Source organism: Penicillium hispanicum (genome assembly GCF_028827665.1).
Source record: "Penicillium hispanicum strain IBT 35686 chromosome Unknown utg000003l_segment0_segment0, whole genome shotgun sequence".
NCBI classification, from domain to species: Eukaryota; Fungi; Ascomycota; class Eurotiomycetes; order Eurotiales; family Aspergillaceae; genus Penicillium; species Penicillium hispanicum.
In genome coordinates, this window is record NW_026623195.1 from 157847 (window position 1) to 183934 (window position 26088).

At 53.2% G+C, this 26088-nt stretch overlaps 10 protein-coding genes across 10 annotated transcripts; 6 read left to right on the top strand and 4 right to left on the bottom strand.

The window, feature by feature from the left end:
• Positions 1-1040: 1040 nt before the first annotated feature.
• On the top strand, positions 1041-3931 carry N7459_002463 (WD40 repeat domain-containing protein; the record flags this gene model as incomplete). The annotated part of the gene is made up of 6 exons (XM_056941648.1): positions 1041-1089; positions 1356-2544; positions 2627-2721; positions 2769-3172; positions 3236-3722; positions 3780-3931. The coding sequence occupies 6 exons, from the start codon at positions 1041-1043 to the stop codon at positions 3929-3931; spliced, it is 2376 nt and encodes a 791-aa protein (XP_056801531.1).
• Positions 3932-5119: 1188 nt separating this feature from the next.
• N7459_002464 (ATP-dependent RNA helicase eIF4A) lies at positions 5120-6487 on the bottom strand (the record flags this gene model as incomplete). The annotated part of the gene is made up of 4 exons (XM_056941649.1): positions 5120-5139; positions 5201-6094; positions 6153-6407; positions 6457-6487. The coding sequence occupies 4 exons, from the start codon at positions 6485-6487 to the stop codon at positions 5120-5122; spliced, it is 1200 nt and encodes a 399-aa protein (XP_056801532.1).
• Positions 6488-6735: 248 nt separating this feature from the next.
• On the top strand, positions 6736-9878 carry N7459_002465 (SF3a splicing factor complex subunit PRP9; the record flags this gene model as incomplete). Its single annotated transcript, XM_056941650.1, has 2 exons — positions 6736-6825; positions 6891-9878. The coding sequence occupies 2 exons, from the start codon at positions 6736-6738 to the stop codon at positions 9876-9878; spliced, it is 3078 nt and encodes a 1025-aa protein (XP_056801533.1).
• Positions 9879-9946: 68 nt separating this feature from the next.
• On the top strand, positions 9947-11944 carry N7459_002466 (uncharacterized protein; the record flags this gene model as incomplete). The annotated part of the gene is made up of 1 exon (XM_056941651.1): positions 9947-11944. One exon carries the CDS (start codon positions 9947-9949, stop codon positions 11942-11944), a length of 1998 nt encoding a protein of 665 aa, XP_056801534.1.
• Positions 11945-12073: 129 nt separating this feature from the next.
• Positions 12074-14378, bottom strand: N7459_002467 (anaphase promoting complex subunit CDC23; the record flags this gene model as incomplete). Its single annotated transcript, XM_056941652.1, has 4 exons — positions 12074-13206; positions 13262-13445; positions 13504-14215; positions 14281-14378. 4 exons carry the CDS (start codon positions 14376-14378, stop codon positions 12074-12076), a joined length of 2127 nt encoding a protein of 708 aa, XP_056801535.1.
• Positions 14379-14570: 192 nt separating this feature from the next.
• On the top strand, positions 14571-15696 carry erg20 (bifunctional (2E,6E)-farnesyl diphosphate synthase/dimethylallyltranstransferase; the record flags this gene model as incomplete). The annotated part of the gene is made up of 2 exons (XM_056941653.1): positions 14571-14690; positions 14773-15696. The coding sequence occupies 2 exons, from the start codon at positions 14571-14573 to the stop codon at positions 15694-15696; spliced, it is 1044 nt and encodes a 347-aa protein (XP_056801536.1).
• A 1030-nt stretch (positions 15697-16726) lies between these two features.
• On the top strand, positions 16727-18047 carry N7459_002469 (wax synthase family protein; the record flags this gene model as incomplete). Its single annotated transcript, XM_056941654.1, has 2 exons — positions 16727-17481; positions 17543-18047. 2 exons carry the CDS (start codon positions 16727-16729, stop codon positions 18045-18047), a joined length of 1260 nt encoding a protein of 419 aa, XP_056801537.1.
• Positions 18048-18612: 565 nt separating this feature from the next.
• N7459_002470 (arylsulfotransferase family protein) lies at positions 18613-20626 on the top strand (the record flags this gene model as incomplete). The annotated part of the gene is made up of 2 exons (XM_056941655.1): positions 18613-19029; positions 19130-20626. The coding sequence occupies 2 exons, from the start codon at positions 18613-18615 to the stop codon at positions 20624-20626; spliced, it is 1914 nt and encodes a 637-aa protein (XP_056801538.1).
• Positions 20627-20832: 206 nt separating this feature from the next.
• Positions 20833-22006, bottom strand: N7459_002471 (NMT1/THI5 family protein; the record flags this gene model as incomplete). Its single annotated transcript, XM_056941656.1, has 3 exons — positions 20833-21654; positions 21716-21887; positions 21972-22006. The coding sequence occupies 3 exons, from the start codon at positions 22004-22006 to the stop codon at positions 20833-20835; spliced, it is 1029 nt and encodes a 342-aa protein (XP_056801539.1).
• Positions 22007-23038: 1032 nt separating this feature from the next.
• Positions 23039-25365, bottom strand: N7459_002472 (Glycogen synthase; the record flags this gene model as incomplete). Its single annotated transcript, XM_056941657.1, has 4 exons — positions 23039-23192; positions 23217-23412; positions 23464-24826; positions 24904-25365. 4 exons carry the CDS (start codon positions 25363-25365, stop codon positions 23039-23041), a joined length of 2175 nt encoding a protein of 724 aa, XP_056801540.1.
• Positions 25366-26088: the final 723 nt, after the last annotated feature.

Consider the following 26088-nt stretch of genomic DNA (forward strand, 5'->3'; position numbering starts at 1 on the left):
GTCGTTATTCCCACTCCTAAGACTGATATTTAAAAAAGAATAAAGAGGTTTAGGCTGGTCTTGACTAGTATATAATCTATATTTATAGATACTTCTAAGGTCTAATGGTATTTATACAATAAGGGGACTTCGTTATTATCCCCTACGAATATAACTTCCAAGGACCCAGAAATCTCGTCCGGCGCGACTAGAAGCCCACCGAGTTGGATGTGAAGTTCGACGGTTGGGACGTGTGGGAGCATTGGGAAGTGGTGTTTCCATTTGGAGGGGGTTAAATTCCCTTAGAGTGTGGTTTAAAGCTGTAGAATACATTGGAAGATGAGAATGTAAAAAGCAGCCTCATTTACAAGAAAGTTTTCCCATCTCTCCTGTCGACGTCGATTCCAATTGTCCTCGACAAGCATCGAGCGACGGCACGCCTACTCACAGTCGGCCAAGTCGGGGAGCGTACAACACTTATTTCTAAAAGCAAATCTAGGTTAGCTCTCATTTTTCCATCCGTTATCACGACTTTCAACCACTCAGTTTTCCACGAGGGGGGAGAAGTCGTTACACATACTCCGCATCCCTTGCAGGTACAGGTGTCGCTGCAATTGCAGCCCTGAGGGCCGGTGCAGGTGCAGGAAGATCCACAGTTGCAACCCATGTTGGTTTGATTCACAGATGTTTGATGGTTCAATGGTTCACAATATCACGGAGGGAGAATTGTGAAAATCTAGAATTAAGTGCAGAGCGCAGTGCGCTTTATAATACGGTGGGCTCGAGGTAGGACCAACAGCATCATGATGGCGTCAGTGGAGACAGCGAACCTATTCGGGTAGGTATCCAAGATATGAGGTATGTCATAAGATTTTGCTTTGCAGGGCTAGTAGGCTAGGCTAGATTTCAGTGGACGGTGGATAGACGTGGGTAGGTGCATAGGTAGGTGTATACGTAGTTGTATACTTGCTCTTGTTGGGTGGATGCGACTCATGGTGGCGATCATCCAGACCATTTGGCAGGCCAGCACGGGAAACTAGGAGCCCTAAATACGCGCTTACATGATGAATTATTCTTTCTTTTTCAATGTGAGCTCTCTCCCGTTGGTGGGTTAGTTTCACAGCTTCGTAGGGTGGTCATTGCTTCATCTTCTAAGCGCCTAGTGGATGCAGATCGGCGGTGCTCCAAGTTTCTTTTATACTGCCGAGACGACACCACCACTATCAGCTGATAACTGTCGAGTGTGAAACACCGCTCGTAAACCGCGACTCGTGGACTGGATCTCTTTGGCCTCCCCCTTCTGTGTTCATCTGACGCCTCCGGCTTGCTGTGATCGGCCTCGACTTGCAGCTGGAGCAAACCGCTTGGCCGATAAGCGTCTCCGCCCAACCTCGACTCAACCACGGAGGGGATCCCGCGACACCTCAACCTCCCACCTCCAGCATCGTCTTTCCGCCGACGATCTGACTTGACCCTGCTGCTTCTACGGAGTCCTAACCCTTGCTGGATCTGTGATCAAGCTTGCTCTGGAAGCTCCCCAAAGTCCCCCCTCCCCCCCAGATCTGCACGGCTTCTCTTATCCGCCACCCGAGTTGGTCTGCTCACCTGGTTCTTCTCAAGAGCCAGGGGACTGGGCAGATCCCGAGAGACTGTCGACCTGGCCGAGAATCGCTCCTACCGACCTTTCACCTCCGACCACCCCGAACTTCCTTTCCCCCTCGAGTCGCCGGCCATCTCCTCCGCCGGCCACCTCGAATCAACCTCCTCCCAGGTCTTCTCCGCACCCTCGCAACCACCGCCCGGCGTAACCCTGCGCCCGTCAAACCCTCAACGCCGTCGTTTTCACTCGAGCAGCCCTGACCTTCCGGATCCCTCGGCGGGAAGCGGAATCTTGTCCCAGAACGACGCAAGGGCACGTGAGGCTGCAGCCCACGACGACCATCTAGCACCCCGTCGAGCTGACGGCCGCTCTCCGTCCCGCAAGCGCAGGCGCCTGGCAATCATGCGTGCTGATGGTTTATCGACTACAAATGGCTTTTCACAGGCATCCAACGGGTCCACCTCGCGGAAGGCCAGCTTGAATGGTCAGTCGACTGCGACGGCGAACGGGGACTCGCATCCCAACGGCGCCGGGAAGGCGCGGGATAGCCCAACCTACTACGGACATAACCGGGAGGAGGTGACACGAATTCTAATTCAGAGTTTATACGAGCTGGGCTACGATGGGGCTGCCTCGACGCTGAGTACGGAGAGTGGCTACCAATTGGAGACCTCCGGGGTTGCGACTTTCCGAAGTGCTGTCCTCGGCGGACGCTGGTCTGAAGCGGAGAAGATCTTGATCCAGTCCTTCCGCAACGGTGCCTCGCAGTCTGGCCAGAAATACCCGCCCGAGGAAACACTGGTGCTAGCGGAGGATGCGGACAAGAGCGAAATGCTATTCTATCTGCGACAGCAGAAGTTCTTGGAACTGCTGGAGGCTGGCAATATGCCCGCGGCACTCTTGGTTCTTCGACAAGAAGTGACGCCGTTGAATTACGACGCTGATAGGCTTCGTCGTCTAAGCAAGTAAGCACTCGTCGATCACAGGAATCATTTCAACCTGTGAAGTTGCCCGACGCCGTATACCTAACTCTGTATATTCTGACAGTCTTCTCTCGTATCCAACGGAATTACGACATGTCCAAGAAGAATGGGACGGCCCTATCAGCTCATCCCGAGAGCGCCTCCTTGCCGATCTATCCAGTGCGTCCGACACTCCACGACACTTCGATGTGTGCTAATCCATGTAGAATCCATCTCCCCCTCAGTCATGATACCCCAACACCGGCTCGCAATTTTACTAGACTATGTGAAACAGGGCCAGATCAACAACTGCTTATACCATAATACCGCTGAACCTCCATCGCTCTATTCAGATCACATGTGCGATCGGAATGATTTCCCCTTAGATGTCCGTCTGGACCTTACTCAGCACTCGGATGAAGCCTGGTTCTGCAAGTTCTCTCACGATGGCACCAAACTGGTCACTGCAGGCAAGGACCGGACGGCGCTCATCTATGACATAAATGACTTCACAGTGCTGCGTAAATTGACTGACCACGGGGATGGGGTTGCCTTCGCTAGCTGGAGCCCAGATGACTCAAAACTCATCACCTGCTGCCAAGATAAGAAGGCCAGGGTATGGAATATCGAGGTAAGAATGTCCTCTGGCTCGGCGATTAAATGATCCGTACTAAACCGAATGGAAATTCCTTAGAATGGTCGCTGTCTTCTCACGATAGATCATTTCTCTGAGCCTGTGACTGCTGCTGGCTGGGCACCTGATGGAGAGTCATTTTTCACGGCCTCTCTAGACTCTTCGTGTCAGCTCTGTCACTGGAGCATCGATGGACGGTCTCTGCATAAGTGGGAAGATTCATTCCGTGTCCAAGATTGCGCGCTGAGCCCTGATGGGCGCCGATTGGTGGCCGCTGACACTGACATGAAACTCCACGTCTTTGACTTTGATTACAACGATTACAAAGAGGACTACTGCCTATCACTTCCCAGCAAGCCGACGTCCGTTACAATCAGCCAGGATTCGAAGCATATGCTTGTCAATCTGGAAGAGGGCGAGATCCAGTTGATTGACATGGACAGTACCGCCGTCGTTCGACGGTTCCGAGGCCAGAAGCAAGGCAAGTTTTTGATCCGTAGCACTTTTGGCGGGGCGGCCGAGAACTTCATTGTGAGCGGTAGTGAAGGTGAGCTCTCTCCCTGACCAGCCGAGAGTCCGTTCTTAGAATGCTGAACCTTTCTAGACTCTCGAGTTTATATCTGGCACAAGGAGAACGGATCCCTTGTGGAGACTCTAGAAGGACATATTTCGGGATGCGTGAACTCAATATCATGGAATCCGGCAGACCCTACAATGTTCGCCTCGGCAGGCGATGACTGCGCTGTGCGCATGTAAGCCTACACTATCCCCCTACCTTACTCCAGCTTGCAATGCCTGACAAAGTCTCCAGTTGGTCTCGGGAGCAGGACCGCTCTCGTGTGGCAGGAGGACCCAGCTCACGACGAGGAATATCATCCAATGGCTTTCCACGGATTAGCGCATTGAGGACAACGTCGGCGCTCTGATGGATGATCTCGACCAGACCAATGTATCACAGCGCAGCAGGAATGTCTCGGTGACTTTGCCTTTCTCTTTCGCATGCTCTGCTTCATTTCTCATTTCGAAAGCAAATTTTGTACACCGTGGGAAACCCCTGGTGCTTCTGGATTGAAAGACCGATAAACCTGACTCTCGCGTTCTTCCCCTGCTTGGTTTCAGTCATGCAAGTCTTTTCTTTCACGCCCACATTCCCCTCGCTGTCTCATACACTGTTATAACCCAACCCCCCCCCCCCCCCCTGCCCTCTCACAGCTAGTAATTTCCTTAGGCATTCATGGATCACCCTCAATACAGGAAAGGCGCCAATGCGGCATCTCGTCACTCAAGGCTTATGCTCTTATGCTTGTTTCGTCTCATCTACCTGGGCGTTTCGTTTGATTTGAATAGTTGGCTTGGAGGGGCTTCCCACGACTTGGCGGACTGCAGTGTGTATGTATGAAATTCATTGGAACTGTAAATTTCGAAAATCTCTCCGGGCTGGAGAGCAAGCAGATATTTAAGTCTTGAAACCCTCCTGCCAGTCGACGATGCCATAGCAGGGTCTACAGCATATTGATCATTTTATGAAAAAGAGGTACTCCGTAGATTAAATCTGATCCAACATTCGTAACTCCTAGTAACAGAAAACAACCATGAAATTTTGCCCAAGCCTTCGAATATCAAATTGCGAGATAGATATCGTCAACGGGGAAGTGCAAAGATCGCCTGACAATCTCAAAACTTGAGCAACGGGGGGTTAGCGAGGGTATGGCTCGGTTGACTGGTTTGGGTGTATTCTCACTGGAGTATGTTGTTCTCCCTTTCCTCCACGCGAGAACCAGCCTTGCATTTTTATCCGTACCAGCTGTAAATCCTCAAAAGTATGAAGCGGTGGAAGAGGTACGATATCTCGAAGATTCACAATTGTATGAGTGCCGGAACACTGTAGTCGAGTCACTTTGGGCTCGCTGTAAAGGTGGTGAATACCAGTCCACGTCCTAAGGCTTATGAGAGAAGATCCGCAACTGGAAAAGATTTCGTTAGCATTAATATATGGTGTAGAAGTTCAGGTCGTGTTCAACTCACCATTCATGGGCATCTCGTCGATCTGGGTTGAGTAGTACAATTCAATGTCACGCAGGATGCGAACGTCATCACTGGTGACAAAGTTGATGGCCACACCCTTGCGGCCGAAACGGCCACTTCGACCGATACGGTGGATGTAGTTCTCACGGTTCGTGGGGAGATCGTAGTTGATGACGAGAGACACTTGTTGAACATCGATTCCGCGAGCCCACACGTCGGTGGAAATTAGGACACGGGAGTTGCCCTGACGGAAGTCCTGCATAATGCTATCGCGCTCTTTCTGCGGCATCTCGCCGTGCATGCTGGAAACGGTGAAGTTGGCTTCACGCATCTTGTCGGTGAGCCAGTCTACCTTGCGCCGGGTGTTGCAGAAGATCACCGCCTGGGTGATAGTCAAGGTATCGTAGAGATCGCAGAGCGTGTCAAACTTCCACTCCTCCTTTTCGACCGCAATAAAGTATTGCTTAATACCCTCAAGGGTCAATTCGTCACGCTTAACCAAGACACGCACGGGGTCGGTCATGAACTTAGTCGTCATGTCCAATACATCGTAGGGAAGTGTAGCAGAGACGACCACAACCTGCGTCGCCGGCGGGAGATAGCGGTAGACATCGTAGATTTGCTCACGGAAACCACGGTTGAGAAGTTCATCGGCCTCATCCAATACGAGCATCTTAATGTGTCGGGTGCGTAGATTGCGACGGCGGATCATGTCGGCGACACGACCGGGCGTTCCAGAGACAACGTGTTGACCGTAATCAAGCTTGCGGATATCCTCACCAATGTTAGTGCCACCAATGCATGCATGGCATTGGACATTCATGTAGTCGCCGAGGGCCATGACGACGGACTGAATCTGGGTTGCAAGTTCGCGAGTGGGGGACAGGACCAGAGCTATATCAGACTGCTGTTAACACCACATACCAATCTCCTGATCTTGATCAAGGCATACCTTGGGTCTCACGGACGACCGTGTCAATGACTTGCAGTGTACTAATCGCAAAGGTCGCAGTTTTACCGGTACCGGACTGGGCCTGCGCAATGGTATCGCGGCCTTTGCAGATTTGCACAATCGCACGCGACTGGACGGCCGAGGGGGACTCATATCCGTAAGCGTAAATGCCACGAAGAAGGCTCTCCTTCAAGTGCATGTCCTCGAAGGTCGGCGCCACCGTGACCTCCTTGGAGGTGCTGAACTCCATCCGCTCTGGGCTACTGTTAGGATGCTGACTTGGCCTTGTCTCGAGGGTACTTACCATCGGCGCGTCTGTCGATACCGTCCGCCATGGTAAAGTCTGAAAGTATTCAGCTGGCGACAAGAGATAAGTCAAGGAATTTGAGGGGTTGGTAGTAGTCGCGGTTTTGATCAAAAGCGCCGAATGACTTTTTGCGATGGGAGCGGCCCGTCACATGACCGCCTGCGGCAAAGCTGCAGCTTTAAACCCGCCAACCTCTTTTCAACAGCCACCGCAGTCTTCGACCACCCTATTTGCGCACACGTGGGAGGATTATCGCATCACGGTCGCACTGTCAATATGCTGCTCGAGGACCAGCGATTCATTCACGAAGACCTCGAGAGGTTGGAGCAGGCTATCGCTGATCGCGTGGCGGAGAAACCCGCAAATGTAAGTGCTGCGTCCAAGGTGAATCGATGGCCGTATGTCATTTACTGACATAATATTGCTACCAGATTCGAGAGCGTCTAGCTCGCGACCATGAATTGGCAAAGCTCTTGATCCGAATTGAAGAGCAGTCGAAGCGGCTCCTGGAAATCTACAAGGATGCGGACGGCCTGCGCGAGAAGGAAGTGCAGGCAATCTCAACGGGAGACCAATTTGAAGAGTTTTATAAACAGCTGGATGAGATCAAAGACTTTCATAAACGCTACCCGAACGAGCCCGTCGAGAATCTGGAGCGGGCATACAAGCGCAGGCAACCTGGCGAGGGCGAGGTGCCCGGCATGGAGATCGACAATATGTTTACCGGCGAGGAGGGATTTGGTCAATTTCTGGACTTGACTGCGCTTCATGAGCAATATCTGAATCTGCCCGGCGTGAAGCGCTTGTCCTATATCCAATATCTCGAAATCTTCGACGTCCTCACTCCACCAACCTTACCGATCAAGCGCAAAGATAAGCTCTCCGACAAGTATTTCCGCTATGTCAGTGAGCTTTCCAGTTATTTGGAAGATTTTATCAAGCGAGTCAAGCCACTGGAGAACTTGGATACGTTGTTTGGGGGCTTTGATGAGGAATTCGAGAAGCAATGGGCGGCCAAGGAGGTTCCCGGGTGGACGGAGGAGAAGACTGAGAATGGAACATCCGGTCCGATGACGGAAGGATCAGGCGAGGGCACGTGGTGCCCCGACTGCGAGAAGGAGTTCAAGAACGACAACGTGTATCGGAACCACCTGGCCGGCAAGAAGCACATCCGGGCGGCAGAGGCTCGAAAGGCTGCTGGTTCGTCAGGGGAAAGGCCTTCAGCACCAGCGGGCGCCACTTCGTCTATTGCCCGCGGCTTGAAGGAGCGTGCTGTTGCCGAACGTGAACACCGGGTTCGATGCTTGGCCAAGCACCTTCAGGAAGAGCGGGGTGCCACTCGACGCAACGTGGAGCGGCGACAAGGCATGACCGGGCGCGAACGCCAGATGGACCTGGAGGCTTTGCTGGCGGAGACTGAGGCTACCGGCGAGGGCCTTGCTGGAGACCAGTCCGATGAGGAAGAAGGAGACCGACTTTATAACCCATTGAATTTGCCCTTGGCCTGGGACGGCAAGCCGATTCCTTACTGGCTGTACAAGCTGCATGGTCTTGGTGTTGAATACCCCTGTGAGATCTGCGGTAATTATGTCTACATGGGCCGTCGGGCATTTGACAAGCATTTTTCTGAAGCACCGCATATCTACGGCCTGAAGTGTTTGGGTATCACGTCGAACACAAACCTTTTCCGAGAGATTACCCGCATCGAAGATGCCATGCGACTTTGGGAGAAGCTGGAGCAAGACCGCAAGAAGGAGCGAGAATCCCGCGACAATGTGGTGCAGATGGAGGATGCCGAGGGCAATGTGATGCCGGAGAGAATTTATCTCGAGTCAGTATTATCCCGAGTTCAACTTATTTCAACCGATGCTAACTACCTGCAGCCTCCAAAAGCAGGGTATCCTTTGAGCAAGTGTCTTTTTTTCTTCCAACGTTCACAATGTGGGCTGGGTGTGTTGATACTTCAACAAAAGCTTGGGAGTTTGGCGAATTCTATGGCTCTTTTAATCTCCCCGTCGCAGCGGGAGGATATCACGAAGATGAAGAATAATGTACATCTACTTCTGTATGCGTATATCAGTAGTCACGTGCTTTCGTGTTCCATGGGATTGAAGATTGGCCCGCTCGCGTATTCTCGCGTCACACATCCTACCTTTTACTCCGAAGGCCGGTGGTTCTTGTCTCATATCTGCTTCGGCTCTGCTTCAGTGGAAGAGGATTCAATTGGCTCTATACGGCCCTATGTGACCTCGGCACTGTCTCCGATGGGGTTCAAGTTCGCTTTTCTCTGCGACTTGCTGTCAAGTCTAGAGGCCAATGCCACGGCGAAAGCGGCCACTGCAGCCCACAAGGATGGACCCGACTACCGGACCATTGCACAGTGGGTTTCTCGGCACCAACGGCATATCCACCATCCAGACACAGACAGACTGGCTCTGCTGTCGTGCATGTTTCCCGAGAAGCGTACAGACCGTGTCTACTGGCTCGGCGCTACTTCACTAGCACGCGTGATCGGGCGGTGCTTAGGACTCGGATCGTCTCGTCTATCAGAACTCGATCGTTGGCGCTTTTCTGGGGGTCCGGATCTGGGCCATTGTGTCGAGCGTGTGATGTGCCAGACCGAGAACTATGTGCCCGGTGGTCGTGAAGTCTTGGTAGAAGAGATTGACCAGGCATTGAACCTGCTTGCTTCTCGATGCCGCTTTTCTGGGCCTCAAGTTCGACGCCAGCATACTGCAGTGGACGTTGATGGCGCTCTATCACCCCTATACCGCCGTCTGAGTAGCCGCGATGCAAAGTGGCTCACTCGCATGATTCTCAAGAGCTACTCGCCAGTCGTCTTACCACAGGCATATACTCTTGATAAATTTCACTTTCTTCTACCCCATCTTCTTCAGTTCCAAGATACTTTCGAGGGAGCGTTGAATATGCTTGCTTCAGAACCCATCAACCACTTCCCACCTCACCCCGATCCAAAATTAGCATCCAACTTGTGTTCAATTGCCCTCGAGCATCTCTGCCCAAGACTAGGCATCAAAGTTGGTCGGCCCGACTACTTCAAGGCACGGAGCACAAAGCATTGTGCTCTGATGGCTAAAAATCGGCGCATGAGCATCGAGCGCAAGTACGACGGAGAATACTGCCAAATACACATCGACCTCACGAACAAACGAACGCCAGTCCAGATATTTTCCAAAAGTGGCAGAGACTCCACCGAGGACCGATGTGGGATTGTTGACATTGTGGAAGACTCGCTGCAGCTCAAACGAGAGCAGTGTAAATTTAAGAAGCGCTGCATTCTGGAAGGAGAGCTACTTGTATGGAGTGATAAATATGGAGGTATCGTGGGCTTTCACAAGCTCCGTAAATTCCTTTCTCGCTCTGGTACATACCTTGGAATCGATTCGGATTCCCCGTAAGTTCTCTATGATCCGAAGAACGGGTAGTGCACGCTAATCAGGACAGACCGCAGCCATACGAACATCTCATGATTGTTTTCTTCGATGTTCTTCTCCTCGATGATGATGTCTGCCTGAGGATGCCTCATCGCGAAAGACGGCTCCGGCTTCAAAGGATAATTCAAAGGATTCCTGGTCGAGCTGACATCGCTGAACAGGAGATCTTAGACTTTGGTCGACAGGGTAGCCAGCATCGACTCGAGGTCAGCTTTTCCAAGGCAATTTCCCAACGATGGGAAGGGCTTGTTGTGAAGGCTTGTGATGAACCCTACTTTCCCATCCACTCCGCTGGGGTGGATACTTCATTTGGTCGATGGATCAAACTCAAGAAAGACTATATTCCAGGTCTTGGGGATACAGTCGATCTTGCGTTGGTCGGCGCATCCTACGACGCGCAACATGCCACTGCTCTGTCAACTTCCAAGAAACTACAATGGACACATTTCCTGGTCGGGTGTCTTCTCAATAAGGACGAAGTCGAGTTGTCGGGGGCTATTCCCCGTTTTCGACTAGTCGATGTCCTCAATCGTCATTGCATGCATCGACGCTTTATGGTGTTGCTCAATCATATTGGGGCATTTTCTGCACAAAGCCCTGACGACTTCCACGGGTTCGAGACTGAATACGGGCATGGAAACCTTCCTGCAGCAACCGTACTGTTCAAGAAACCATTTGTTGTTGAGATGATGGGTAGTGGGTTCGAAAAGCCCTCTGGCGCACGATACTTCACTCTTCGATTTCCTCGCATTCTGAAAGTGCATATGGACAGAACTTTCGAAGACGCGGCGTCTTTCCGAGAACTACAGATCATGGCGGAAGAATCTCGATCTGTGCCAGAGGAAGATATCTTTGCGGAAAGGGAGCACTGGTACAACCGCCTGAAGGCTGGAAATGGACTAAATTCATACGTTATACGAAGATCGCAAAGCCCATCACGGAGCAGCAGTTCAAGTGCTGTTTCGGATGCCGATTCAGTAGGAGACTTTGCTATGACCCCGAGTGAGGGTGAGGATGTTGCCGGTGCGATACCATCAATCCGATCACACCAAGGTCTAGCAGAGAGAGCCAACCAGGGTCAGATGTACAGCAGTATTGAGGGGGCGCCAGCTGTTTATGTCGATGAGACCTTGACTCACATTCACCCCGTGAGCTCTGAAAGCAACAGGAACGTTCTCACTGAGAACGGAAATCTGTCATCTCGACATTACTCTGGGCAGAAAGGACCACATGCCCCGTCACCTTTGAAACGCGTCAAAACTTCAACTCGAGAACGACCCTCAACGTCAGGGGTATCAAGACCATCTGGCTTACCAATTAATAGTCTGGTCTCTATGCATAGGGACCACATTCACTCAAAGCTTGCAGCTGGTCAAGATCCCCAGAATTCGCGCGTTCCGGAGACTTACTCTAAACCCCAACCTCCAATTTCGCCACTGACAACAATCCCGGTATATATGAGGGCGAGCGCCCCAGAAATGTCGGCAGGGACCCAAGACAGAGAATCTCGAGGCCTGGCCCAGTTTCTCCGTCTAATCGGATCTATACAGACAACTCGTATCATTCAGAGATCCAATCCTCGAGCCGTCTCTCAGGGCACTGCCTTGGGTATAGTCTTGGTTAATCTCGTTCAAACATCACTTGGTCCTGAGATCCACAGAATTTCATCAACACTCTCAAAGGTTTTAGCAGCGGAGGTCCCCTCCGGTCCCTCCCAAGGGAAGATCTTCTTCTTGGATTCCCTTATCTTAGAGCAGAACATCCGCCCTGATGATCCCCGGTTTTGTTTACGGCAAACCTGGTCAGAGATTGGGAGCCAGTTCTTCTACGCCTGTCTCCGGTGGAATGTCCATCGGATGTCACGCAAGAGGAAAGTTGGAGATGAAACCAATCCTGGTGACCAGGAAGAGCCCAATTCTCCCAACCAAGGTGATCGACCTTCTGTGTCTCTTGTGGTGGGGTTTGACGAAAGCGAGGTTTTAGCGGCCGGGGAGTATATATCTATCGAACCACCACTTCATTCCACTTAATATAATGCCTCATTGATTTAGTTCAGAGAAGCGCTCGTGTAGTGATTGTAGTTATTATTGGCCGATTATAGGCTAAAAAACGACAGCGCTAGCATGATAATCCACGAGGCAGGCGCTGCGAGCACCGTATTAGCCAGCATCCTCTCTTCTGGCGCGAATATCCCTCATCAATGCCTTTGCTTCTTCTACCTCCATCCCATCTTGACATAATTCTCCTGCTAACTGATCCGCACGATCCAGGTCGCCACGTCGGAATGCGTACTGCGCCAGCCACAGTCGTGCTTTGGATGTAGTGACTGTGGGGCCCATGCCCTGATGCCATGTTTCTCCAGCAGTGGAGTCCTCGTTTTGCATGCCAAATGATGATGTTCTAGCACGCGGCTTACGGTGACGGCGACGGCGACGCGCACGGGCATCATGGTCGTACTCCTCCCCAGAGTAATCAGCCTCCGCGTCACTATGTGCAGTTGCATGCTCGGAAGCGGACGAATACTCGTCATCATCAGAACTTTCGTCCTCATGCACGGGTGCTCCACCCAGTTCTTGCTGGAGAGTCAATTCCATGTAACCAGCAGCTTCTTCTTCGTCTCCGAGACGCTCATAAAGGGTTGCAATCTGATGAAGTGTTTCCGGGTCGAGGACCTTACGAGAACCAGAGCCTGGGCTTGCGTTGGGCCCTACTGGTCCATCGTCTGCATAGTAGGTACCAGCAGCAAGAGCCCGTTTGAGGGCTTGAATACTCTGCTCAACACGTCCCATTTTCGCATAGCAAGAGCCGACAGCTTGCCACATCTTTGGATCGTAGGGACGGAGAGCTGCTGCGCGCTGGTAGTAGAAGAGAGCGTAAAAGGACATGTCGAGAACTTCGTAGGCTTGGCCTAGGCCGTACCATGCACGATAATCTTTGCGATTCACATCAACTGCCCGGCGGTATGATTCAATTGCGGTGTGAGTATTCTTCATCTCAATGTACTCGTGTCCCATGAGAGTCCAGGCGGATAAGAAGTTGCGGTCCAGTGTGAGTGCGCGGCGGAAATACATGACTGCTTTTTCGTGTTCAGATTTGAGAGAGTAGTAATTTCCCACGACACAGCAAGTTTCTGGTCGAAATTTATCAGTGGCAGTTGCGATTTGAGCGACGAAAGCGAGCTGGGGACGGGCGCCCATGACGTATAAGATGTTAGAGTAGTGGTCTAAACTATCCAATCGATGGGGCGAAGTAGCTAGGATTTCAGTGAAGACCCTCGATGCTTGGTCAAAGTCTATGATAGTTGTTTAGCAAACGGAACACACGGAGACGCGTGCAGGGTGATTCACCTTTTGAGTGGTAGCAGAGCAATGCCTGCTGCGTCTTCAGGAATGCGCTTGTAGGGAAGATTGCTTCTAGTTCAGACAGTGTTTGATAAGTATCCTCCGTGGCTTGATAGAGCTCCTGACTGCAGTAAACGTGGAATATCAGTGTCATGACGTTCTGCGGTAGGTAGTCCACGATTTGTTTTAACTGTTGGCAATATCAGCGTCTGTTGCTCTCACGCGACCGAGGCATTTTGACCACTCACGTCCTCAGTGCTTGCCAGCAAGTCATTAAGCTCCTGCCACGCGCCCCAGTGAAATGGGTTCAGATGGACACTGCGGATAAGCCATTTCTTTGCCAGCTCCTCGTTGCGGCCCTTGAGAAGGACGACAGCATAGAGATATTCTAACCACCCTTGGCCTTGGTCATCCAACCCTTGCGTACTTCGTTCCATCAGCCACCCTTCCAAGCCACGAGCGAGATCTGGGAGCTCTCTGTTCACTGCCATGCCACCATCTGCAGGCCCGAGTACCATCTCCGTCTCCTCATCTTTGCGCTTCTCTCCTGCTAAGTATTTTGCATACAGAGCAAGAAACAACGATTTTTGGCTGAGTTTTGGGTATGGGTTTCCTCGGGGCTGACCTTTTGAGGTTTGAAACCCGGATGCTTTGTCCTTGCCCTTGAGCGAGGTTCGTTGCTTTGGCTTGGAATTGGGTGATGTCATAGAGAGCGGAACAGGAGGTATCGTCGGAGGCAAGAATACGGCTGCACAACGATCATATTCTCGGGTATCGAAGTAGGATTTGGCGAGCAGATATTTGTGGGCTTCTTGAGCCTCAAGCGCAGACTCGGCGGGATCTTGTACGTGAAGGTATGGGTTGATAGGCGTGGGAGGTGGATCCGTTATGTCCATAGGAGATTCGGGATCAGTGTCATCATGATCAATTGGTAGTAGAGAGTCGAGCATCTCTGCGGCCCTGGATGTCTCGTAGATCTTGTCAGTCAATCAGCGCCTGGCAATGCGGAGGTGGAGGTGCTCTACCATTTGGCCGATTGGTACAGGCACCGCTCGGAGCACTTGATAGCAGCATCCTCGAATCGATGTTTGAGGTCTTGCAGGTGTTCATCCGTGAGCTCCATGGCGGTCACTGCATATGCAGGAGGGAAATGCAGCAGCAGATCACCGCCGCGGAGCAGCGGCGCCTATCAACAAACAAACAGTGCAAATCGTCCAAACGCGGCAAACGGTCCCTCCGCGGAGGAATTAATTGTTGGCGAGCGGCACCATTTAGCCTTGTCCGATCTGCTCCCATCGCACTCAATAGTGTCATCATGGCTTCCACTACCAAGCGCGCCGATTTCGAGGCTATCTTCCCCTCTTTGGCCCAAGACCTGCTGGCCCATGCGAAGCGGTACAACCTCCCCGCCAATGCGCTGGAGTGGTTCGAAAAGGTGGGACAATACCCCTCCTCCCCTCAGGGGCAGTCTCGACGCTCAATTGCCAATGGCCCATCCAAGCTAACATATTGTGAAGTCTCTCAACATCAATGTTCCTGGCGGAAAGCTCAACCGTGGTCTCTCCGTTCCCGACACCGGTCTTGCCCTCCTTAAGCAGCCCCTGAGCGACGAACAATTCGAGCACCTGAGCATCCTGGGCTGGCTCACCGAGCTCCTCCAGGCTTTCTTCCTGGTCAGCGATGATATTATGGACAGTTCCATCACTCGCCGCGGGCAACCCTGCTGGTACCGCCAGGACGGTGTCGGCCTGATTGCCATCAACGATGCCTTCATGCTGGAGTCGGGCATCTATCTCATCCTGAAGCAGCGCTTCCGCTCTCATCCTGCTTATATCGATCTTGTTGAGCTCTTCCATGAGACAACCTGGCAGACCGAGCTCGGCCAGCTGTGCGACCTGATCACCGCCCCCGAGGACAACGTTAACCTCGACAACTTCTCCCTGGAGAAGTACATGTTCATTGTCACCTACAAGACCGCCTACTACAGCTTCTACCTGCCCGTGGCTTTGGCCCTGCACTACCTTCAGCTGGCTAGTGAGGAGAACCTCAAGCAGGCTCACGACATCCTGATCCCGTTGGGTCAGTACTTCCAGATCCAGGACGACTACCTGGACAACTTCGGTGACCCATCGGTGATTGGCAAGATCGGCACCGACATCCAGGACAACAAGTGCTCGTGGCTGGTCAACCAGGCCATCCAGCGCTGCACGCCGGAGCAGCGTGCAGTGCTTGACGCCTCGTACGGCCGCAAGGACCAGGCGCAGGAAGCCAAGGTCAAGGCGATCTTTAACGATCTGGAGCTGGAGAAGGTCTACAAGGAGTATGAGGAGAAGGTGGTGGGCGAGCTGCGCGAGAAGATTGCCGCCGTGGATGAGAAGAAGGGTCTGAAGAAGGAGGTATTCGAATCCTTCCTTGCCAAGATCTACAAGCGCACCAAATAGAGGACTTGACCAGTGACACACTGAAATGTCCAAGTCAATACCCGGCTCTTTTGGGTCGCATGATGATGACGAGATGCAGATTCTCCAATACGTCGACTCATATACTGTGATGATGAAGTGTTTTCAGCATCAGGTGTACTTCGCTTCGATGTTTCGTATATAGATATTTTCGGATTGAGGTGCAAAGATATCCCAATTTATTTGATGCCTAGGCTGTCCAAGAACCAACTATCAAGGGCTGTAGCCGAGTCATTCACATGAGCTAGCCGGTATGCTGTTTAGATCTTTGGACAAAGGCATTTATCTGCGGTTTCGTGTCGAGAGCTCGTACCTCCTGTGGTCCATGCCTAACTTTGTGTAATGTTGACCGCAGGCCGTGATTGGAGAAACTCTAGAAGTTGAAGTATAAATCTGTCGATGTTTCTCACGAAGCCTAGATGGTAGTTGATCAATTTGCGACTTCGGTGACTGGGAGGTTGAGGGCATACTGCCTTTACATTGCACTGGCGACGTTATCGCGATGAATGGACTACATGGGCCGGAGTTTGACCTAGCCACGACGATCACCTTGAGCGCTATAGGAGAAGCGGCATGTCTTCACACCCATTTCCCACGTACAATGCCATATTCAGGTATTTGAGGATGCCAGGGTATTGTCATGATGAGCGTTTTGGTTTGATTGCCTTGTTCCATCCTTCGTTCCGTTTAATTTCCTTGAATTGCTATTGTTGTTGTTGTTGTTGTTGTTGACTACTTCTGGCGCATCATTTCTGGTCCTTTGTGCCGTCAATCCAAGTTACTCCAGAATTTTCCAATTTGACGTACCGGATTCATGCGCATCCTCAGCCTCTTAGCACTCTCGTTATTATTGCTATTATAGACCCGTAACCACCGCTAGGCCCCCAAATCAGGATGATAGGGATTGAGTGGAGGCTGGGCGCCGCCCCCACCAGGGTCTCCTTATCGGCGCCAGACAAAGAGAGCAGTTCTCGACGCTTTCCATCGTATTCTTTTGTTCATCCCCGCCAGTATGACCTTTCTGGCCGACCTACGATTCGCTGTCGGTAGCGCCGCGGTGCAGCAGTTGATCCCAATAATCCTGCTCACCGCAACGCACAAGAAATCGATCCTTCGATACTTGGCCATCCCATGCATGTTCTGGATCGCCCGCCAAAATGTCCGCCCAATGGATGGTTACAGCCAAATCCTCGTGTTCATCACAGGACAGGTCTTCACGTCGATTCCTCAAGCCATCAATCTCCTGTTGATCAACCCCCTGGAGGTGGATGACCTCGTTCGTGAGAATCCGGGCCGCACGAAGACTCTGACTGGGCGTTTCCTTTATGCCCACGAAATCCTGAGCCAGTTTCGTGGCGTGGGCACTCCTCGCCAGGTCAAGGGCATTCCTGCCCACCCGGCATACTATCACGATCCCCAGACCGGCCGCGTGACGTCGATTGGGCGGTTTGATTTTATGCTGAGACAGTTTTACACGCTAGCCTGGCAGTATGCGATCTATGACATTATCGAGTTTTTTGGCCACCGACAGGAGCCCGTGCCCGCTGGCGTCTTCACGGACCCGAAATGGAATGTGTCCGGTGGTGAATGGGTCGAACGTATTCTCACGCATTTCGTTACATGGTTCCTCGTGGTCCGGATATGTATCGATTCCCGAGTTCGCCTGTTTTCGATCCTTCACGTCGGACTGGGCTTGAGCTCACCTCTAGACTGGCCGCCCATGTTTGGTAGAATGGCCGATGCCTATACGCTGCGAAATTTCTGGGGGTAGGTCCCCCCCCCCTGCATTGATATCCCCCGAGAAGAAGGGTTCTAATGAAATCGGTAGAGTGTTTTGGCATCAGAATCTACGCCAGTCGTTGACCGCAGTCAGTAGCTGGATCACTCGTGACGTGATGCATCTCCCCAGGCCATCTGTTTTGGAAAGATACAGCAATATCTTCCTGGTGTTTCTACAATCGGGCCTAATTCATGTGGCCACCGATGCCACCATGGGTATTCCTGCCCGATGGTCCGGCGCAGTGCCCTTTTTTACAACTTTCACTTTAGGGATCATGATTGAGGACGGTGTCCAAAGCCTGTACCGAACGATGAGCGGATCCGAGGAGAACGGTGTTCCGAAATGGAAGCGAGGTGTTGGCTTCCTCTGGGTGGTGCTCTGGCTCGGTGTCACATCAACGTGGTTCATCCATCCAGGGACACAGAGCAGCCCGCCACATTCGATGAGTATAGTTCCGTATTGTATATCGGAGCGCATTGGCTTTGAACCGGTTGCTGGGTTTGCTGCTATTGGCGGTCTTGCTTTGATCTTCGGGTTTGAGGGCGAAATATGACCAAAGAGGCAATTGAGAATTGGAGGCTCAATATAGAGGATTGGTACTGGTGTTTCTGTGGAAAGAGGTCGAATTGGAGTGTTGGGGGATATAGGTAATGATGTCTACTTGCATGTCTCGACATAATAGAGCCATTATAGAGCAACCAGCTTGCAGCGCTACACTTTTCTGGATGCTATTCAAGCTTAGACTAAAGGCAAGCAAGAAAGGTTCGTCTTGAAGAGTTTCAAATCTGGCCGAATACCTAGTGCATTTCTATGATTGCAATTCGATCAAACCCGCCAGGCCGAGCAGCCGAGAAAGCTGTCGCGGCCCGGCTCCACCGCGCCCCCCTTTTCTGCACTTGGACAACGCTGGCGCTGCAAGTCTTCGCCTCAGCCAGACCAATCATCCGCGATGTCCCAGGCCCATCTGCAATTCGTTATGGCGCTGGCCGCGTAGCCTCGTCACTAACGAAAATGCTGAACGAGATAGGCGCGCCAACGAACGCCCTCCGGGCTCCTGACACTCGCGTTAGCTCACACAACCTCGCCTCAAACAATGTGTCCTCCATCTCCCGATCGCCATGGCCGATCTGCCATTCCTGCAATGGGCGCGCAATCTAGTGGCCTTGCTGCTCCTGTGCAGCGTCGCAGTCGCGGATGTGGAGAACCGGTATCGCTCGGAGAAATATGCCCACGGCTTTGAAGGCGCATTCCCACTGCAGCACTACCAGTCGGCAGATATCTCGGGCCCGATTTTGAACTACTGGCATGACGGCCGCGGGTGCAAGAATGGGCTCTATACCATCATTGCCCCGCGCGGGTCTTCGGTGCATCACTCAGGGCCCATGATTTTCGACGAGGAAGGGCATGTCGTGTGGTTCAGAGATTATTCCACGACCTATAATGCGAACTTCTATACATACAAGGGGGAGCGCTATCTGGCCTTCTGGGCTGGCGATGACTCGGTTCGCGGTCATGGAGAGGGGATTTGCTACCTGGTGAGTTGGGACTGGCAGACCCCCCTTGCATGTCTCACGCAGAGCTCGATGCGTGTATCATCCTGGCACGGACTGAGATGTGCAGGACTGACCATCCCAGATCAACTCCCATTACGAGGAAGCCTACCGAATCCACGGTGCAAATGGTCTGGCGGCAGACTTACACGAGTTCCACATCACCCGCGACGAGACCGCCGTGTTCTCCGTCTATGAAATTATCCCGGCAGATCTCCGCGAGGCCGGCGGGCCCAAGGACGGCTGGATCTGGGACGGGCTCTTCCAAGAAGTCGATGTCGAGACGAACGAGCTGCTCTTCCAATGGCGCGCCTCGGACCACTTCTCCTTCACCGAAGTCGACCGCGGCCGTGAAGGCAGTGGGGATATCAAGGAGGACCCATGGGACTGGTTCCACATCAACAGCGTCGATAAGGACGCACAAGGGAACTTCCTGATTTCATCACGGTACATGGAGTGTCTGGCGTACATCGACGGCCGCACAGGCGCCGTGATCTGGAAGCTGGGCGGCAAGCAAAGCTCCTTCACGGATCTGTCCGGCGGCGCAGCGTCGAACATCAGCTGGCAGCATCACGCTCGGTTCCAGGGTTCCTACGACACGCCGTCGACCCGGGCGATCTCGGTCTTTGACAATGCCTCGCGCGGCCCCGGCGCCCCGGAGAATCCCAGCCGAGGACTATTCGTCGATGTCGACGAGAAGAACATGACGGTCACCCTGCGGAAGGAGTATTGGAACACATTCCCGATCAGCAGCCAGTCGCAGGGCTCGATGCAGGTCCTCGACAACGGCAACGTCCTGTTGGGATATGGCTACAATGCAGCGTGGACAGAATTCTCTGCCGAGGGTGAGGTGCTCTGCGAAGTCAATTTCGGACCTAAGTCTGACTTTGGCGCTGGCTCGATCATCTCCTATCGTACCTTTAAGGGCGACTGGATCGGTCTTCCTCGCACTGCGCCGAGCGCTGCTATATCCTCCACTAACGCCTATGTGAGTTGGAACGGCGCCACGGAGGTAGCGACCTGGGTATTGCAGGGATCACTTAGCGGAACGGGAAACGACACCGCAGATACTACCATCAATACAGCTGGACAGCTTGGCACAAAGGAGGACGGATTCGCGCTCATTGCCGCTGTTCCGAAGGCTGGGTTTGAGACAATCATTCCTATTCCTACGGATATACTGTACGACAAGCTGCGTATTGTTGCACTCGACAAGAACGGGGAATATCTTAGCGAAACGCAGATGATGGATTGGGTCCCGCAGAAATTGAGCAGCGAAATCGCAGTGTATAAAGAGGGAAAGGACGAGGCAAAAGCCGACCCCGAGTCTCACATTGCATCTCCTCTGATGTTCTGGATGGGATTCGTCAGTGCTGCGGTCCTTGTCCTCTGTGCCTGGGTCGTCGGCCGGTATCTCTGCTGTGGACCTGCGCGGATTTTCATTCGCAGACCCGGCCTTGGGAGCAGTGGCCAGGGGTGGGAAGCGATTCATTCTGGCGCGGAGCTGGATGAACTAGACGAGCTCAGCGACCTAGAGTCCAGGGACCAAGAGGAGGGTGCATCTTTATTGAAACGTGACTAGCAACCCCCCACCCGGCCGTATTGTAGACTACTCACCATTGACCGGCGTTCAAACAGCGATGGCATTACATCGTCTATGGAGTACTACGGATACATAGAATCAACATCAAGACTCATTTCATTCGACCTGTGGAGCTAAACCGGGCTAACGAGTGAAGCCTGGTCGTATTCCGAATCTGTGACTATCCAACTGCTCGGGGACCATTCCTACGCAGTGGCCGCCACCGGCAGACGCTTGAAGCCACCGCTAGCAGCAACCTCCTGCTGCAACTCAGCCATGCGCTTCTGGTCGCCGAGGGGATCGGTCGAGTCCGCATCCAGCGTCCATGAGAGATACTGGTTGGTGTAGTTCGACTGGAAGTTCTCGTCCAAGATACCGAGCCGCTTGCCGTAGCGAGTGACCTTCTCCCAGTCGCGGGTCACATTCTTCAGGTCACGGCTGAAGTAGGCGTACGAGCGCTCAAAGATCTTGCGGTTCACGGGAGTGGCCATGATAGGTTTGACGTCAATGTACTCCTCATAGGTGCCGCTGGGGTCAGCCAGGACGGCATCGGTGGCCCGCTTGACAGCCCGCATGAACTTGGACACTTTCTCGGGGTTGGCGGCGAGGAAGCTGTCGTTGGCGATGTACAGGATGGAGCAGAAGCAGCAGCAGCCCAGCTCAGCGAGCTGGTCGATGCGCAGCATCTGCACGTCCGAGCGCGGCCGGCCCTGCTCGGCCAGCCACTCGGCCAACTCGACCATCTGCACATTCTCCAGGCCGATACCGGCGTCGATGTCGCCGCGGATGATCGCCTTGGTGACGTTCATGCCGCAGCGCACGGCAGTGTAGTCGTCCGTCGTCATGCCGTAGTACTTGGTCAGCTCGTCGATCTGGATCTTGCCGAACTCGCCGACGTAGCCGATACGCTTGCCCTTCAGCGAGCGGAAGTCCTCGGTGATGCCGCTGGACTTCAGGTAGACGACACCGGTGAACGGCTCGTCGAGCAGTGAGCCGATGGACTGCACGGGGAAATTCCGGGCTTTGGCCTGGGATATCATCAGTTCGGCGCTTTATTACATCCTAGGGAGGTACTCGGAGTGGTCGTACCGCCAGCGTATGGATCATGGCCTTGAAGCCCATGTCGACCTTTCCGCTGCCAATGATCTCAGTGACATCGGACGGGTCGTTGGGCTCCAAAAGGGCCACCTTCAGACCTTCATCCTTGAAGTAGCCTCGGGCCTGGGCGATGTAAAGCGGCGCATGGTACGGGGTGGCGTGCCTTGAATAAAGAAAATCTCTTAGCCTCCTTCTACATGCACAGCAAAAACCACATTCAAAGTCTGTGCAGGTCATGTCAGCATACCAGTTGGTCAGGAAAGTGATCTTGTCCGTAGCCATGATGACAGAAGCGAAACAAGTTCAGCTATCGAATACTTTTGAACGAGTCAGTAATCCCAGAGACCAGGGCACCCGCCATCACTCCGGCTGGTCTCCTCGCCAGATCGTACGATAGAGAGAGGAGACCGTGGAGCGAATAGCAGATGCAAACACAACGCAGGGGGGAACAATCAAAGTCACGCATGTCCTTTCGCTAGTATTATCTAGATCAAGTTTTGACAGTATAATCTCAGAACGACCAGCCGATCCATGAGTCTGATCATTGAAGCTCAGGACTCAAGTGACCGGCTGTGTCGAACACCTGTCATGCGTGCGCAGTGACTGTTATACCAAGTACAATACCTTGACCCATGATGATCGTCGTAGCGAGGACCCTGTCCTAGACCCCCGCCAAGCAGGGGGGAGCCCATTTCTAGGACGTGCGCGACTCCATTGGAGAGAGTCGTACCGATGGTAGACTGGATAGAAGTAGGAAGTCGGCAGTGAAATTGGAAAAGAGTAGAAACCTGAGAGGTTGGAGGGGGAGAAGAAGGAAAGAAACGGGCGTGGAGGGGTAGAAATACCCCGAAGTGGGGGGATGCGCAGGGTCGCGCTGATCATGACTGGACGCGCGCACGAAACCGGTTCACCGGGATGAAAATCACCGATGCCGGTCATGATGACTGTTGGGATATTGCGGAACTCTATTCCCGCTGCTCTCCGAGACCAACCGGTGGGAAGTCGAAATATGTATGATCATATTCGGCTTGGTGGCCGGTGGAGAGCTGCTCCGTGGAGTCCAACTGCCAGTCCGGTCGATTACCATGCAATTGAAAAGTAGTAGTCAAATTCCAACGTTAAAACATCACATGAAGGGCTTCAAATGCATCGACGTGTGCGAATGAGAGGACAGGGCCGACAATTACAAGGTGACGTCAAGCGAAGAACGGAGCAGAATGCTCCGGGAGAACAGGGTAACGCAGCTCCAAAATGCAGCACACCACAGCAGATCCTCCTCAAATGAGCCTCGGGGTGGATAACTACATGCAACCACTAAGCCTCAATCGTACCGTTTCCTCCATTGATCGATATACTGTCCAGCGGGGACTGCGGGCGGTCGGCGGACTTGCGTGTCCGTAGGGTGAGTGGATAGAAGTGCTCTTCGGGCTCCTCTTCCTCACTGCATGTCTTGTCAGTATCGATCAAGCTGGATGGGTGCAAGAAAACTCACGGCAGCTTCCATGCGATGTAGTCCTCGGTGCTCAGTCCCTCACGACCTTCCTGCAGTGAGGCAAAATCGCCAGGAGTCATCATGCCCGAACGGTCCCGTGGAGAGCCTGGGACCGATAGAGGCCGAGAGATCTTCTGGTCGGTGCCACCGATAATGTCGAAGTAATCCTCCGCTCCGTCAAACGAGGAGGGATACGCTGTAGATCGTAGTTAGTACCGATGTCAAGGCAATTGGGACGAAAACAAACCTCTCCGCAACGCCAACTGACGGGCTTTCACGTATTCGAGGCCCATTCGCTTCCAGTCAAGCAGGTCGCTGAGTCGTTCTGTGCGGTTGCGCTGGTTAATGCGCTGGCGCCGACTCTTCAAGGTGAAGTTGTACATGAACTCGGTCAGCTGGTTCACCGAATCGTCGACGCCCTTCATACGGCGGTCCACAATATAGATGCCATAGTCCGAGGAGTTCTCGATCAGCTCTTCCATGTAGCATCCAAACCCAGACAGGTTGGTGGTGATACTAGGTACGCCCATCACGGTGCATTCGGCAGGGGTGTACCCCCAGGGTTCATAGTAGGACGGGAATACTCCCAGGTGGGTTCCGCGGACAAAATCATCATAATCCAATGGCAGGACAGGGTTAGAGGAATTCAGAAACTCGGGATGGAAGACAATCTTGACCCGATCCGACGAGCCGTTGAACAGTTCCACGCGGCGCAGTTGGTTCAGAATCGGGTCCTCATGGTCGTTGACCATGTTGTGGGTGACGATCGGTGGCAGGCCGTGGCGTTTCATCGCAAATAGGCGGCGTCGCAACAGCACCCGATCCTGACTGGTGATAAGATCCTTCTCGTCGGGCATGTTGTCCCCCTCCTTCCATGCGAGACAACGCTCATACATGCGCTTGCCAATGCCCTTCTCGATGTTCTCGATTGTATCGCGCAGAGACTTGACGACGGCCTGGCCCTTCAGGGACTCCACCGTGAGCGAGGATGTCTGGGCCGGCATGATGATAAAGGCAACAACGGTCGTGCTAGATCCACTGGCCTTGAGGCGGTGGTTGAGGCGGGCCAGTCCCTCGATAAACATGTCTACACCCTTGTTGCGGAACTCATACCGACCAGCGGTGAAGAGATAGATGGTGTTATCCAGGTCAAAGTTGTTATGCCCGTAGAAATGGCCACGGACAAAGTCGTTGATCTTCTCCTTGGCCTGCGAGTGCAGGTTCTGAAACTCGTGCATTGCGGAAAACTTCTTGACATTCAAGCCATTGGGAAGCACGCCATCCGGCTTCCGCTTGAGCAAGTGCTCGCTCTCGAATGCGGTGATATGCGAGACCGTCGTGAAGACATCGGCGCTATGGGCAGCCGCTCGCTCTACACAGTAGCGGTGGTAGATCCCCCGCTTCCCGGCCTCAGCATCCACGTCGAAGTATTGGAGGTTGTTGTAGAAGTCCACTGATCCGGCACAGAGGTAACGGCCCAGCAACGTGGCGTGCGTGGTGAAGATCGTAGTCAGGTCCATGTGTCGCTTCTTGGTCAATGGCAGAGCCACACCGGCCAGCCATTCATGGAAATGGGCGACCACAGCCCGACGGCGTTCATGGGCAATGTACTATGCGACGGCATGGTCAGCATCGCGATCAACGTAACCCCCAGCGGTGCCGGACAGGCATCCAAGATCCAACCTACTTCACCCAGGAACCATGCGACCAGGTAACCGAAGACGATCGCCTCGTTGGTCTCATGATCGGCGGCGGGGGACGGGATGCCGGAGGTGTTCCACAGATCGCCCTTCCACTCGTCCAACCACCGATAGCCCGTGCCGGTGTTGATGAGCAGCACGCGTGGGGCGCCCTCGATGAGCCAGCGCCCGTAGACGATCTCAATGCCGCGCTCCTGCATGGACTGGATGGTCTCGCGCATGGCCGGGCTGGAAGGGGTGAGCTCCTCGACCTCGACAGCTGCCGAGGCCTTGTTCAGGGGCCCGATCAAGGTGTAGCGCTCGCCATACTCGGCGGTCGTGACGGGCGCCTTGGACTTGAGCACCGAGTAGATGCCGCCGACGCGGTTGGCCACCTCGGTGGCCACCTCGAACAGCATGTGGTTGCGCACATCGCGCTTGATGGGCTCGTCACCATTCTCGTCGGCCATTGCAGAGGTGCCCGAAACTTCTGAAATGAGGAGAGGACGAGGAATGAAGAGAAGAGGGGGTAAAGGGAGGAAGATTTGGGGGATGCAGCTCCGGACTCAGTCTGTGCGGGGAACCTAAGTGGCTTTTCTTCCCCGTGGAGGCTGGGGGAGACACTCTGGAGCTCAATGACAGCGTGGGGCGTGCCTCAGACCAGCATTCCCTTCCACCTAGTTCAAGGTCACTACAAAAAAAGGGGGATGGACAAAGGAAACAGAGATGTTGAAGGAGTCGCCCGAGGAGAGAGAAAATTAGAAGAGAAGGAAAATTTGTAGGGTGGCTCTCGCTTCCGGCGTCGCATTCGCCTCGTTCTCGTAGTTGATCTCCGGGCTGGCACCGGCGGGAACACGGTACGACCTGCGCTGCAGTCTGCACTATTGGTTTGGCCCTAGGCTCATTTACGAGGTTTTTGGCCACCGTTGGGGGTTTGCTAGAGTATTCTTTTCAACGGTTCAACGAAGTGCGATGCTTTGGGAGTTGGTGGAGTTGGAGGTAGAGAGCTCTTCCTATCTAAGGGTCGATGCAACCCCATACCTAGGTAGAGAACAGAAGTGCATCGTTGGAGGCTCGGGCATGCTGTGGCGGAGGAATACCCGTGCGATTGCATAGCCACCTCGTAATCAAAGAGCGGCATTATGGAGATATACAAAGTACCTGGATCGTATACACTCTGGGGCGCAAAGCAA